This window comes from Biomphalaria glabrata, chromosome 16, assembly GCF_947242115.1.
Source record: "Biomphalaria glabrata chromosome 16, xgBioGlab47.1, whole genome shotgun sequence".
Taxonomy (NCBI): domain Eukaryota; kingdom Metazoa; phylum Mollusca; class Gastropoda; family Planorbidae; genus Biomphalaria; species Biomphalaria glabrata.
The window spans coordinates 10,142,503-10,159,216 of NC_074726.1; the positions used below are offsets into that span (position 1 = coordinate 10,142,503).

The following is a 16,714-nucleotide window of genomic DNA, read 5'->3' on the forward strand; positions in this document are numbered from 1 at the left end:
TTGGAGCATGTCTTTCCACCCAGAAAAATGTCAGTTGTTAAGAGTAACAAAAAAACTAAAACAAATTAATTCCACTTATCTTATTCATGGCAAACCAGTAACACAGACTAAAAACGCAAAATACCTAGGTGTTATAATAAATGAAAAACTATCATGGAATCCACATATTGATGAAACTACAAAAAAATCAAACAAAGCATTAGGATTTATTAAAAGAAATTTCTATAAATCAAATAAGAACATAAAACTAAAATGTTATTTAACCTTGGTTAGGCCAATAATAGAATATGCATCCTCCGTTTGGGACCCCTCAACTCAAGAAAACATTAAGAAACTGGAACAGACACAAAATAGAGCAGTGAGATTCATAACAAACGAATATTCACATTTGACTAGAGTAACACCTTTAGTAAAATCACTAAATTTAGAAAGCCTTCAGGACAGAAGGCTCAAAAGTAAAGTAGCAATCATACATAAAATACTGAACCATATTCTTCAAATACAAAAACAAAATTTAATAAAATACTCTGAAAGACACAAAGATAAAGGCACATTCCTCGTCCCATATGCTAGGACAAATTTGTACAAATACTCCTTCTTCCCTAGTACTATTAGAGCATGGAATGGGTTGCCTGAGCTAGCCAGGAAAACCAGTGACTTGGCAGAATTTAAGTCATTGGTTAATATGCATGACTAAATGCATGACGCGTAGGACGTAATCATCTTCTTTTTTGAAGTAACGTCTGTATTATATAAGATAAGATAAGAAACTAAAGTACTATAACTCCTTTCCATTTTGCAATTTCATCTATATTTTTATATTCATTTATATTTTCTGAAGCCATAATTTTTTTTACCTGATTTTCCATCTTGGTATCTCATTGTTGCACATTTCTCTCTCTCTCTCTCTAATTGTTAAAAGATCAGAAAGGATCTGTTTTCATTCTTTAATCCATTTGAATGACAAAATGTCCAAGCACCAGCCAATTAGTGTCTCAGTTGGAAAAAAAACAAAATGACCTTGACTTTCACAGTTATGTTCTAACATGATAAGAGTCTGCATGATTCAAACATATTACATTACATAAAGGCGGCACTAGGGACAATTTTTTTTATGAGAGAAAATGGTGAATTAAATATTGCTAATAAAGGGACAGCACTGAATCATGGCCCCTCAGATTTGACATGCTTTGTGGTTAGTTCGCTACTAGGTGGAGTTGTCAAAATGGAGGGTTCATAGTTAGTGCAGTGGTCAGTGCCATCCCTTGTTTTGCTAATTTAACTCTTTCTCTCCGTAATTATTTTCCACGTTTCGACAGAATTCTTCATTGTGCCCATTACTATTTCGCTACCCTGTTATGATCAAGCTTCTATAGTTTTGTCGTTTGTTACCAGAAAATGTTTTATTTGGTATAGAATTAAAATAGAATGCATGCTCTTTTTATATAACACAAAATAAAATTAAACGTTAATTTAATTTAATGAGGTCAAATCAACGATGTTATCGTCAATTAGGAGAGAAAGGAGAGTTAAATACACTATTTTTTCTCAATAGTAAATCTGTTTTTTTAGAAATATTTTTACCCACTGTTTTCGTTTCGGGTAATTTTATGCTTTTAGCTTTCTGCTATGACCATATCACTTGTCTGGACCAGTGAATGTTACTCTGATCGCTTTTTTAAATGCATTAAAAAAAAAGTTGTGTGACTTAAATTTGAACCAAATTTGGGTTCAAGCCTCCTCAAGGGGGCTAATTCAACTTAAAACACCACATATGTTAAGTAAAATTTCTTTCCCTTGTTTGATACCAAACAAAATAAATTATCAAATTGGTTATTTTTTATTAAAATTGATTCTTCTTTTGTGGAGTACAAGAAATAATTTGTGCAAAATTTCAACTTGATCCCGAGATCCCAAACTTTTTACCAGACAGAGTGAGTAGAAATAAGCTTTGTAAACATATACCCATTTTATTCCAGGATGCTGGGGAGATGGTTCGCTCTTTTGTGGGTGGTTTGGAGCTCATTGTCAGTCTCCTCAAGTCTGATGACAAGGAGGTGCTGGCTGCAGTCTGTGCTGCCATTGCAAACATAGCAAAAGATGAAGAGAATCTCGCTGTAATAACTGACCACGGGGTTGTGCCCATGCTGGCAAGACTAACCAATACAGTAAGTACCAATTCATTAACTTTTATACTATATCTTCACTCCATTGATGATCATCTGGTCCCCACTGAATTTCTTTCACAATTTCTCACATTATTCGCCTCTTGAGTAGGGGATTTACTTATTATATGTGTAACCACATTCAAGAGGTGCAGTGGCTGAGTTGTTAAGTGCTCTTAAGCTCCAAACTGATGGGTCCAAGGTTCAAATCCTTGTTCAGACTGCAATTTTTAATGTTGGGATCTATTGGGTGCCTTGGACTCCAGCCAGCTTTAATGAATACCTGACATTCCACTTTCTATCAAACTAAAGTTGTTGTTTAAGTTCTAAGCACTATCAATTGAAAATAAAAAATCTACACACAAACTTTCATCATTTTTTTAAATTTTAAATCTGCTCTATCGAACACATTCATTCATTGCCATATTTAGACTTGAAAAGACCCTAACCTATTTGAGATATGGAGCCCTTCTGAGGCCCTACATTCGTCCTGATATTATATCTCAGTACTAAATATTTCGGGAAGGGGGTGGGGGCGCCTTACAACCCTGTATCCATCTATTGATTAATTATCATAATTTTGTATCCATCCATCCCAGTGGCACCTACAGCCTAAGGAGGGCTCTGACCTGCCTCAGCAGATCCCTACATTCTATAATTTCATTTCATTTCATTTTGTTACATCATTTATAAACATAAATATTCTGCCTCTAGTGCACAGCAGAAGTAAATATAACACTATATCCTTATCATAGATTAAATGCTTAAAAATGTCTGTACCACATATTAACTTGTGTATTTTTGACCTCTTACTATCACCGTACACGTTTTTTCCCCCCCTGCTATTTACTTCTCTGAAACAGTTATTTAAGTAAATTTATCGGGTTATCTACCTTGGATCAGCCAAACCGAGTCTGTTTTGACTATATTTGTTTGTAAAAATGTTTTACAAGTTTCGGACCATTTCATCGTCCTGTATAGATACATTGTATTATTATATATTTGTTTTCGTACTTTCTCTCATCCCCCCCCCCCATCTGTACATTCATATGGACAATGAATCCTGTTAGTATAATTCGTAAATCATATCTAGAGCACACGAGAATGATTCAACTGAAGCCTATATTAGTCTATCGTAGACAAATGCCAATTAGAGGCCTATATACATCTAGCGTCCAGAATAAATCTAGGCCATGCCTTTGAGTTTTTCTGCAATCCTTATTTAATATACATGTACAACATATATTACTTAAGAAATATCAATAGACAACTGGAAAACGGCTTATAATGAGGTATTGAACTAGTAAAGACTTTTTGCTTTCATAAATTCACTTGGCTGATTTGAGTCTAGTTAAACGCTTATAATGTTTTTTTTTTTTTTTTTTTTAATGAAACTTCATCCACTTTTTACTTCATTTTGAGGTAAGCACCATTCTCATGAAGCATAATTTAGTGTCCATTGATCTTTGGGACTTATTAAAGTCTAGTTTACACAATTCTATTTATATATAAGTCTTTTGTTTCTGATTATCATATATCCCGTCAAAGAAATTCCATTGTTCGTAGATCTAGATTTTGTACAATTTCATATTAAAAAATAATTTTTTACAGTATTATAGGATCGGAGAAAGGGTTAAAATTTTCCGGTAGATGGAGTTGTATTTCTTTGTTTAGAGTTTTTTTCTAAAATTGTTTAAACTACTAAATTATTTGACAGTCTCCACTCTAGATAGTTTTCAGAGGAACACATATAAATGCGGACGGTCATGCGCGTGTGTAAAAAATATTTTAAAAAGTGTATGTGGGGGGGGGGGGTCTTGTGATGGAGAAATCACGTGCTAACTTTGTATCACGTGCCTTTGAAACCACGTGCGTGAGTGTATGTGTTTGTCCATGTCTGTGAGTGTGTAAAGAAATGTAACCTTCGTAAACTGACGTTGGATATTTATGGGGGAACTCATTTGGTTGGGGAGCTTTAAAAAAAATGAATGGTGTAAAACGCCTACTAAGAGAAAGTGCAGTTATTAACCCTAGCATGCATACCTAGATGTGACCTACATTTTTTGTCCTAATTGAGCAGACGAGGCAGTTGTCTATCAGGGGATCTTATTTCTTGTTCCCGTGGAACGTGCAGGTCTACAGCTGCCCTTTTTTTAATAGCCAGTGTATATATAAATACAAAACTAAATATGCTTTCAAATAGTTACCATTTTCAAATCATAGTTATGATAGTTCTTCCTGAGACAAGGAGTAAGTTTGCTATCCTCATTCTAGCAGAATAGCATATATGGGTATATAGATACGTAGGCTATACATATTGGCCTAGGGCATGTATCAAAAATAGCTCCCTGACAATTCACTCCGATATGGTGACATGTAATCCTCGATAACTACCCGAAGTGTTTATCATTAAACTTTTAAGGTCAGTTGTACGACAAATGGATAATTGTATACAGGTACAATGAAGCATAGCGATTACTTGTTTCCTATTAGAAACAGACTATTTAACAGAATCTTTTCAATCGAGCTTATTCCGCATTTTGCCTGAGTAGTACTGATACGCGGCACAACACTGCTTCCCAATAACCGTTTTGCTATAAAACGACTCACATCTCCATACTCTCCACACCAAGACTCTCTAAGTCATAAAACCGAATATAGGATTTTCCGAAAGGAACATCAATTCATAACTTGTTCAGAACAGTTTTCTTTTCTAAGGAAAAAAATATCTCTAGAGAACCAGCCAAACTGAAAAGAGAAAAAAAAAAAAGGTTGTCGCCGATTCATGATTGCTTTATCGCCTCTCATCTCTTGATTCTGCGACTGTCCCACATTAAGTTAAGCGTACTACGCTCTTTACTCAGAAGCGTCGGCCTGGATGTTTTTGAGAAGTAAAAGTACATTATGTACTGCGTACAAGGAAATAAACAGCCGGGCTTGTAATTAGCTCTACGCCTTTTATATCACACTGGATGGCCTAATGACCCACCTATTGTTTGTGTTACTAACAGCGACGTTTGTTGCGGACGCAGTTCTAAGTTTGGGTTTCGATTTGTTGATGTCAATGAGTAGCAACCTGACTTAATCTAAAATTCCTCGCGTTGTTTGACGTCTCCAACAAACTTAAAAGTGATCCAAAGCTTTTAGATTTTTAAGACTAATAGAAAAAATAAAATTGTTATTTACTGTACTTTTATATGATGCCCCCGGGACCGGATTTACGCTTGGCAATGCCCTAAACTATTTGAGATATGGAGCTCTTTTTAAGTCGAGATATTGTATGTGGGTGCCCAATAACATTTTCGGCTTCCTCGAGGGTTAAACTGATATTCGAAATCTTTAACTAAAAATGTTCATCATCTATCGGTGAATTCACTAGTATAATGAATTTACATGAGGATTCTCAGCCATAGCTATTGTCAAAGTTGCCTATATATAAATCCTGCGCTGGGCATCTCTCTCGCTCTCTTTCTCTCTCTCGCTCTCTTTCTCTCTCTCGCTTTGAAATTTTAGGATTTTGAGAACGATAATATGCAGTACATTAAACGAATATGTATATATATATATATATATATATATATATATATATATATGTATCCATATTTTATCTATACTATTGTTATACTAGCCCACCTCCGTCTTATCTTCCATTGTTAAATAAACATTAAAAAAAGATGAAAAAAAAATAAATAAAGGGGAGATAGAGGGATGAGATCCAGCCAGATACGCCACTGAGCTCACCCAAAAGCCTATGGAGTAGAGGCAGTGTGGGATAGTACGGGCCCAGGTCAACCACCAATGCCACTACATCGTCTGTGCTGTTTGTTGTTGTTGAGGGTCTTGTTTGCTTCTTTGACTGTGGCGAGACCTTGGTCTTGACCTACTAAGCGCAGCATTGATCACAGTGTTGACGAATGCCGCGCCGAAACCAGGACGCTGGAGCACGGCGTAAAGCTCTTGGCCAGGGGCGGAGCGTCAGTTTGAATGGCTGCCCCTCTCTTCTCACCTCATACGTAAATTGATTCACAACTCTCCGTCTTTTTATTTAAAACTGGCAATCCTACACCACCCCTTTTTTCTCAACCTAGTTCCTCACTTTCCCAGGAAGTTTTTCTTTTCTTTTTCTTAAGCCCATTCATAACATTATCACTTAGCAGAGAAGCTCTGCTAGTTTTTTCAAAGCTTATATCAACTCACGCCGTCTGTCTGTCTGTCTGGTAAAAATTCTGAACATGTTATTTATTCCACAACCAATCTCGGATTAAGCTGACTTTTTGCACAATTATTTCTTTTACCTGACAATACACGAATCAATAACAAAATTAACCAAATAGTTAATTAACTATTGGTTATTAATTATTGTGTTTGATATCTTGAACAAAGGAAATAAATCGTACTTGACAGATGTGGTGGTATAAGTTGAATTAATCCCCTTGAGGACTCCTGAGCCCTGAGTGAACATTTTTTATGCATTTAATAAACGATCATGTAAACATTCACCAAGATACCCCATTTCTCTCTCTCTCTCTCTTTAACAACTAGTCCATTCAAGTGACAGGATCATAGCTCATTGAGAAAGCTAAAAACTAAATCAAAAAAAAAAAAATGGTAGAAATATTTCTAATCCCACAGATTTATTATGTCTTGGTCGATTATACATATAATTACATGACTGATCCAAAGTAATTGATACAATTACACTTAATATAAGCTTTTTTTTCTTGTTTCAAATGCTTTTAAATATCACAACTTTCATGCTCAGTGCGCTATGGTCCAATTTCTTTTGTGGACCAGTGGGGGGCCTGGGAAGTGGTATCTGGGAGAAGCTGTCCTCGCTGCCTTAAGGCGCTCAGCAAACACAACTCTGCTCGAGTCGGGATTCCAAGTTCTCGAACTCGAGCGCCCTTGTTAGGTGACCAAGCGGTTTTGGCTTCTCACCTGGTGCAAAGAAGTAATGATATAACCTACCATCACTCCATCCCCCCCCCCCCACCAAAAAAAAATGTCATGGGTTCTTTTTGAATTCTTCCACACATAATACAAATAGCTGATTCGTTTTATTTTTATTTTTTTTTAAGAATTTAACTGATCTTCCCCCTTTTTTTTTTACATTGTTGCGCCACTCAGTGCGGTCCGCCCCCCACCCCGCTACAAACGAAATTTGATTTACTAGTGCTACATTGTTCACACAATGAATTGTCTGCTTTTTAAAATTATAAAGATTAATAATAATTCTGTATTTATTTATTTTTCACCGTGTAAGCCCCCCCCCCCCCAAAAAAAAAAACAAACAAAAAAACATGAACTATTTATGGAAACATGAGCAATGGACCTCGTAAGTCCTCAATCACCAATCGTAAACAAACAACATTCAGCCACGTGATTCTCTGTCTCTTTACAAATTACGATCTAATTTGTAATACACAATGGCTATCACGTGACATTTTTTTGTTGTTTTGTCAATATTATCACGTGACTTACACTAGGTCAATAATATTTTGACATTGTGACGTGCGGTGGTCGAATGTCAAAGCTTTTGACTTATGGACCGAGTCATGGGGGGATCTCTATCTGTTACAGGGACAAATGTCCTGAATGAGCTTGATACTGACACTTTATATCTTCGCATTGATCTTCTCTGTCATTATGAAAACTTCGGCTTTACGATTCGAGTGTTTTCGTGAATGCAGGCAGACGATACATAAGGTTCACATGAACTCATCATCCAGGTCAATGTTGTACATAATTTATGCATTAAGATAGAACACGTGACCCCCGGATGTTTATTATTATAGAAAATTATTAAAATTTGTGTGCACTGTGCACATAGGAGACAGTTTTTAATATCGTGTTACACTCTTGTAGCTAGTTCTGTGTACACGTCCAGAGTCTTAAAGTAGTGCCTTTTTTAAAACTCATATACATAAAGACAGTTTAATTGTCAAAGGCTTCTGATGCTTCACTTTACCTCTTGAACACATGAGGCACCACAGTTGATCAGTCTGCCGGCTTTCTCCTTTCATCTCTGTCTTTTGCCTTGAGTAGTATCTCTTTCATTGACATACCGTCAGGACGAGGTCGATGATCATAGAAGGCCTGAGCACTGACTTGCAACGTCGCAACCGGAGGGCGGTGGAGGCCAATAGCTCGTTCCCACGTCACATATCTGTACGAAGTGGCAGCGAGCTGTTGGTTTCCACTGCCCACATTTTGAGGACGTCTCAGGTCAGTGTTGTGGCCTATTATAACGGATTGGTCTTGAGTCTATGTGTGTTTGCTGAACCCCAAAGACCTTCGCCCAGTTGTAAAAAAAAAAAATAATAATATTGGATCAAAACGCACTGATCATACCATAACATAAAGATGCGCTTTACAAAAGTAATTTTAAAAATTGAAAACAAAAAAGTGTTTAAAATAAGGCTATTTGTAAGTTTTCAATGCACCTCGGTTTATTATTCAAAAAATCAATACGCATTTTTTTTTAAATTTACCATAGCACTCAGACAGCCATATGCTACAATGTATTGATATTGATTATATCTTGGTGAAGAAACTTATATGTACATGTGATTGTTTCTTGTTTATTGAGTCCAGTGTTTGCATTGCATTATTTACCCAGGTCTTTATGGTCAAGAATAAAGGTCTACTCTAACTAGATTGTTTCGGGGGTTGTTGTGACCCACTGGGGCAGTAACTGCTACACCACAATGCTCAACAAATAATGAAATAATTTATAACTCTAAACTGGCACACGTGTTTATGCACAGCTCTTATTCTGAAATGCAAATCTGGCCACTTTCGTTTTGGCCTGGGAACTACTGCACAGTTTGTGTTTGTGCTGATTATGGTTTAGAGTTTAGACTTTCTCGAGCAAAGGTTCTCAACCTGTTTATGTAAAACTGGTTCACAAGATACAGTGGAGGGAGCACGAATAAAGTGCCGTCCAAAGAAAAGCTGGCTGGGAATCGTAAAGGTCGTTGTTATGGACACATTAAATTCTCGTTAACCGCCAGTCATAGAAACTGATGACCTTTACATAATCTGACCTATAGGTTGAAAGGTCTGAAATCTTTTCTTTTTTTTTTATAATTCCAAACGTGTAAAACTCATTTCTTTTTTTTTAAGAGATGTCTTTGATTGTCTGTCCTTTTTTTTTCACTCAATGTGAAAATAAACAGCAAGAATCGTCAGGAACTAAGAAAAGGCTTATCATTTTTCTCGGAAAATGGCTATTTATAAATTCTAATTTTAACAAACTGTCAACTCTTTAGGCGTCCCCTGAGCAACCCATGGGAACCTCTCGCATTCCCCAAACTGATCCAGCAATCAGCTTACTTCTCAAGGGTGCCAGCACACCAGATTGAGAAACGCTGATCTAGATCAAGATTAACAACAATAGCACACTCCGTGTCTTCATGTGTGCCAATGTGCAATGCGAGGTGGAAAACGTCTGTTCTTTCTCGAAGCTCTGTGTGTGCAGTATGCACTGTGTAGTTAGTGGACGATGGTCACGTGATCCTTTATAGACATAGTCTCTGCGTTGACACTGAAACATATACACAGACACATATTAAAAAGAAAGAAAGATGGCTACCCCCAAGGCTATTGTTAAATAAGAAACTAGGATAGAAGTGCGTTCGTAACTATATTCGAAACCTGCTCGCTTCCATCCCTCTTTAATTCTGCAGGACGTTTTAGCCAGGACGTAATCATCTTCATTTTTTTTAGGAACGCCCGAAGCTTGTAAATTAAACCAATAGTGTGTTGATTCAATTACTTTAATTAAGACATATTCATTATTGCGGCGACATTTAGCACGGGAAAAGGATTTCAAATTCAGTGCACTATAAGCTATTTCTGACACATTTATTATTTTATTCTATGTAAACAGTTCTATATGTAAGCCTGCATAAACACACACACACACACACTGAGAAGGGAAAAGAAAAAAGGGGGGGGGGGGTAGACTAACGTGAGTAAAAATATAAGAAAATGCATTTTTAGCATAGGCGCTGCGAATCAAACGCTTTAAATCTTTGCCCCGCCCTTTTTATGGTATCTTCTTATTAGCGGCCCCCGAAAGGGGAAAAGACGCTATTAGTTTTGTGTGAAAAGTCTGTCCGTCTGTCCGTCCGACCCGTTTAGATCTCGTAAACTAGAAAAGATATTGAAAATCCGACTTCACAATATTTTAGACCATTCAAAGTTCTGATGCAACGGCTACTTTTTTTTTTCCTGAAAGCGAAATTCTAATTTTTAAAATCAGTTATGCAAGCAGTTTTTTAAATGGAAAAAGCTAATTAGTATGCATTATAAGTTAGACCTAATTTAAGACGAATAGTAATCTTATAAATTTCATTTTAGTGAACATTTTTTTTTTATATAGCGGACTGTTTTTTTGTTTTTTTTTAGGATTTGAATATGAGATTGAGCCTTTCAAAACAATTACATTATTTATTCCGAACCGAGGGTCCCGGGTTGGAATCCTGGTGAAGACTGGAGTCTAACCAGCTCTAATGGGTACCTGACATTAGTTGGGGAAAAGTAAAGGCGGTTGGTCGTTGTGCTGGCTACATGACACCCTCGTTAACCGTAGGCCACAAAAAAAAAAACAGATGAACTTTACATCATCTGCCCTATAGACCACAAGGTCTGAAAGGGAAACTAGTTAGGCCAGGTTCACATCTAACTTAACTTTCACTTTCACCTATCCTTTGATCTGCAGGACCGTTGGGGCACTACACAAGATCTGTTAACCTTCTTTCTCCATTCTTATCTCTCATTTGTCTTTGATATAATTTCATTCGGATGTTCTTTCTGAAAATATTGAAGCCTACCTGGGTGGACCACTGGTCGTACGGTTTGCGCGCTGGACTGTCGTTCGGATTTATCGACGGTCTAAGGTTCAAACCCTGCCTGCTCCCATCCCCCGTCGTCCTGCGGGAGGTTTGGACTAGGAAGTAAACTATCTTCAACTCTGAAGGATTATCCGAATTATGTAAAAAATTTTACTTCGGGGGCCAATTTTGAGTTTGTGTTTCCACACAAACTGTCTTTTGTAACCTTGTTTGTTGTTGCTGTTTTCTTGCTGACGCGAACTGTCATTGGATAAATTAAACATATTATTTAAATGAGTACCGGTTTGTATGTTGACGTCAACGCGGCTAGACCATTTACTGTGCAATATGTTCTTCCTATGACCCAGTTGCCTTTTGAAGTACTTTTGATCTGACTTTGTGATGGTGCATAATACAGTTGGTCCCGGACTATATTTTTCTCTTAATTATTTTTTCATTGCTAATGTCAACTCACACACACACTCTCTCTCTCTGTCACCTTGCTGTTGCCGTGACTTCATTCCCTATATAAATTAGTTAAAAGCACTACAGCGTAAACCTTAGAAATTACCTGCTCATTTTTCATTATTAATGCATTATTCGCTCCGTGATATATTTCAATATTTCAAATGAAGTGACTTTGATACCTAGTGGTAAGAGCGCTTTGTTCCGAGTTGACTTCATGGCAGAGGCGGAGGAGATTTGTCATTGTCCAAAGAGTTAAGTTGAAGACTCTTGGAAGTCAAGGCACATTCACGCTCCTCTCCATCGGCCGGTCTGAACTACTGTTTTGTCTGGCAGGGATCCAAAAAGATGTAACTTTATGACATCACAATTACCGAAGGCTCGTATTCCATTAGAGGTGAGGCCCAAGGCCTCCACAAACGATGTTTCCGCCTCACGATGAGGCTGAGCGTTGACTTGGCAAGGCGAGGCTTGAAATGTTTTTTTGATTAGTTTTTTTTTGTTTTACGACCTGTGCTGTAACATTGAACCGATGACAAAACAAAGTCTACAAAATAAATCTATGCTTGTATATACATGCGTTTATTTTTCATATCTCTGCCCGATTTTAAATCATTATGCTATCCCTTTAACTAATAAACTAATGTAGGCATATTCTCTCACAGTACAATCGAAAACTGAACTAGATTAAGATTTACTGTTACATGTAGGCTATAAACAACTGTTTAACAGACTTTCTTATATTTTTAATCGCATATCTCTACAAAGTACTAAAAAATTAATAATTCCAAGTAATAAATTTTGAACTTTGTCAAAAAGTAAAAAAAAAATAATTATCATTTACTTAAAGACCCAGATTACCCCCAATAAACTATAACCATCTATCTCCAAGCTAATAGTTGCAATGAAACTTTTGTTTGGTTAAATTTAAGGAAGCATACTATTAATCATAACGTGTCGGGATCATGTTGCAGCTGGGGAGGGGGGGGGGCATAGCTTTACGTTACAGAAAGTTCTAAGTCTAGTTTACCTGCCCAAGAACAAGACGTATTGTACAAAAGTGATATTTCAGTCGGCGTGACATTCTTCTTCCTTGTTTAAGTTTCGCATGTGTAAGTGAACCGAACCTTCTCTTTTGTTACGACTCTGTTTTATAGGGTAAATACTATAACATTACAAGTATGAGGTCGGTTGCTGCGTTTATATTTTAAAATGATAAATTTGTTCTCTAAAGTCATCAAAGAACGGAATAATCTCGCTACAAACAAAACTAAGCAAATAAAACGGCTCTAGAAACACAACAAAAACCCTGAAGAGGAAAAACACCTCCTCAAACTCAACATACACATACATAATAAGCTCACATTAATCTCACAGAAGTTGATTTCTTATTTAATGTTACTCACAGGGGAGGTGGTCATTGCAACGAAATGGACTTCATTCACCAAAAAAAAAAAAAAAAAAGAACGGTCACTTGATAATATTGATAAAACAACGAAAACAAACTGTCACGTGATAACCATTGTTAATTAAAATTAGATTGTAATTTGTACAGAAGTGATAGAGAATCACGTTACTCAATGTTGTTTGTTTAATTGGTGAATGAGGTTTATTGGGGTCTATATTTTATTCTTTTTTCCCCTCCACATTTTAGCTTCGTGAATAAAAAGATAACACCTTTCTACTTAACACTATAAATGACCACATTGTGCTACCGTACAACGCTCAATGTTTTGAACAGTATTGATTTAACCACTGAAAGAGAAAAACCGCAAAACATGTCATGCTTGTACAAATTTGCTCCATTACAGTATTCAAATATTATAATAATAAATTAAAGGCGGACCGCCCCCTGTACCCCCTTTATTTCACGCCTCCGGAAGCCCATTTTGTTTTCTAAAAGCTAGTCGATTATCGTTCTGGGAAGGAGTGTTGGTGTATGTGATTGTGTGTCTGTGTGTGGTGATAATGGCGCCCGTGCTGCGTCTGTGTGTTCATTATGTGTGACTGTCATGATTTAATGGCGTGGGTGAATGGCGGTATGTGTGGTTGTTTCGATTCATATCACCGGCCCTCACGTGCGTCACCTTATCGACACATTTGGCCAATATATTATTTTATTTTTCACAACGTCTGCTGTATTGTTAGAGGCCAAAGTTCAACTTGTTCTAAACATAGCACATGACCTCATGTGAATCTGTGCGGGGGGGCAGGGGAAACCTCCTCGCCGCCTCATTTGTTCGCGTACAATAGCCTTCAACTACGATGTGGGTGCGGAATATTAACATTCCTCAGCCTCAGCTGACTCTCGGTCATCAAAGCGAGGCGACACATAGGCGTTTTTGTTGTTGTTGTTGTTGTTGCTATCGTTGTTTTTTCAAGTAAAAAAAAATAAAAAATTCTAATGTAACTGTGTATTTGTAATTATATTACTAAAGATTGGACTAGGAAGTAAACTATCTTCAACTCTGAAGGAACATCCGAAACATGTAAAACATTTTACAAACAAGAGTTTTGTTCCATTGAAGTGCAGCGTTTCTCCAAGTTCATTTTGTTCTGCTTTGGTCTTAAGATTTTTACCTTTACCTATCCCTTAGTCTGTTGGACCGTTGGGGCACCAAGCAAGATTTGTCGACCGCCTTTCTCCATTCCTCCCTGTGTTTTGCCTTGTTTAAAACCTCTATCTAGACGCTCAAAATGTTCCGAAACATTATTTATTAAACCCTTGACTGAATATGGCTTACATGCGGATGTACCCGCAGACGAAACCTGTTCAAGATAAATATTTTCTAGTCCTCTAGCCAAATTTGAATTTATTTTTTTTTTTTTACTTTTTTTTATGTGGCCGAAGAGTTAGTAAGACATAGACCAAGTGTCAAATTTCAAGGAAAATCTTTTTATTTTTTTTTATTTTTGTTTAATAGAGCTGCTATATTTTGTCAAATCTTATCTTGTTTAGGATAATGTTTAGGACTGTCTGATGTCGTGAAAAGGTGTGTTTAAGTATTCAGTGTATGCAAACATTACGGATGTCCTTATTATTATAATTTATTTTTTTTAGATTTTCCCCCACCTGTTGTTTAGAAAAAAGAGTCGGCGCACCTAATGTCGTTTGCGTTGATATTCGAATGAAACTAATGCATACAATCTTTAGTAGTTCATAATGATTCACAACAGGAGTGAAGGGTTTCTCTCACTAGGATCTAGACAATGCTGTATCTTGTAATCGTACTCATTGGCGATGCTAAATTTCTGATATCTTTTAAAAAGCAAGACTGATACACACAGAGCGCACAGAGCAAACACTCGCTTTGCTAAATTTGGGGAATGAAATATTTCCACTCTTTCGACATCCTTCAAACATTCCACAAACTCACCTCCAAAACTCATTTCACACCCCACACTCTCATCCCACACCCCAAACACTCATACCAGATCACAAACACTCATCCTACACCTTACACATTCATCCCACACCCCCACTCTTTCATCCCGCACCTCCACACTTTCATCCCGCACTCCCCCACTTTCATCCCCCACTTTCATCCCGCACCCCCACACTTTCATCCCGCACCCCACACTTTCATCTTACACCCCACTCTTTCATCCCGCACCCCCACACTTTCATCCCACAACCCCACACTTTCATCCCGCACCCCCACACACTCATTTAACATAATGCAGACACATCCTACATTCCACACACTTTCTCATCCTTCACACTAATCCCTAATTCGACGCACTCATCACACATTTCACACACCCGTTTCACATCCCACACAAGCATTACACATTCCCACATACACATTTCACTTCAGACACAGGCATCCCACACATTCATCACACACGTCGACCCCACGCTCCGCAAACTTATCGGCATTGGGCCATATTTTATTTCTCTCCGCCATACTAATCCGAGGGAGATCCAGAGTGTGTACCCACTCCTAGGCCAGACACGCCTCTGCGCACACACACATTGTACATTTTTAAGAAAGCTTTTTTTTTTTTTTCCGAATCCCCCCCCCCCTCCAAAAAAAATATCTTGATTTTTTTCACCAAATCCTTATGGCTGAACCTAACACTCATAAATTGTACATATATTTAACCACACATGTCCCAGAAGTGCGTCGCCTGAACTGTAAAGAGTTACCAACACAATTCTCAGGTGTGTCGCTGTGATTAGATGACATCACACGTGTGGGAGAAACCACACTTTCCGCTCAGTGACACGAAATGCCGCCTCTATGATCATTTATGAAGTCGGGTTCACGTCTTTGGTGTTGAGATTTCTTACACGACCTCTTTTTTTTTCCTGTGATCCTTTATTTATTTTTTGTATCTACGAAGTCGAATTCAACAACAGCACTCATTTATTCCCCTTTAATTACAACTGTGTCTAGTTACTGTTTTTGCTTTTGTCGCTGTTTCAATAGCTTATGTTCTAGTATTATTCTTTTTTTAAAAAATCGCAGTTTTAGGTATACCAAAGTTTAGTTTAAATTTACTATGCCAAGGGAGTTCGAGTTGGAATCTTGATGATTACTAGGAATTTTAAATGTGTGGTTTAACTCTAGCTTAACAGCCTCTAGAAGTAGCAAATCGTCCCACAGAGGCGGCGCAAGACGAGGGCGACTGCCACGGCCTTGCGGTAATAGGAACCTCTAAAAAAAAAATCGCATTAAAGTAATAAAGATTGTGGAACCAACTTTTAGTTCTTGTAATATTTTCCATCTCTCGAGACTTACAATAACACGGACTAGACGTGCTATCATTTAATGTTTTATTTCGCGGCGATTCTCTTCGCGGTCATTGCTGGCTATTCGCTGTTTCTCTTTATTTCTTTATATACCTGGCCCACACCAAATGTATGTCTTGCGCCGCCACTTTTGTCCCAGATAACCTGGTCCCACTTACGTTCACAAGAGATTGGGCCAAAGCGTACTGATATTTTTTTGGAGACGCTCTATACATTAATAATAACATGTATTAATACATTAATAAAAACTTTAATAAAATAACAACGATACTAGCAGCAGATGGATGTCGAGTGGACGCCACTGCTACGAAATTAATTGGCGACTAATGCTCTAAGCCCTTAATTAATCATTCTTACTTTATTCTCTTGGTCGTTACAAACCCAAATACCCCCCCCCCCCACACACACACACAAACAACGCCAAAGCAGTCTAATTCCTGCCCAGCAAGCACAGTCCCCTTAGCTTCAAGCTTATCTCAAGGCATCTCTGC

General features: G+C 37.4%; 1 protein-coding gene across 3 annotated transcripts in view; it reads left to right on the plus strand.

Annotated features, from left to right (window-relative positions):
• Nucleotides 1-16,714, plus strand: part of LOC106057263 (outer dynein arm-docking complex subunit 2-like) — a 56,856-nt gene that overhangs the window by 19,458 nt on the left and 20,684 nt on the right. For all 3 annotated transcript variants that reach the window (XM_056014676.1, XM_056014677.1, XM_056014678.1), the window contains exon 19: nucleotides 1,980-2,168. In XM_056014676.1, the coding sequence (XP_055870651.1) occupies nucleotides 1,980-2,168 (189 nt within the window). The remainder of the gene's footprint in view (nucleotides 1-1,979; nucleotides 2,169-16,714) is intronic.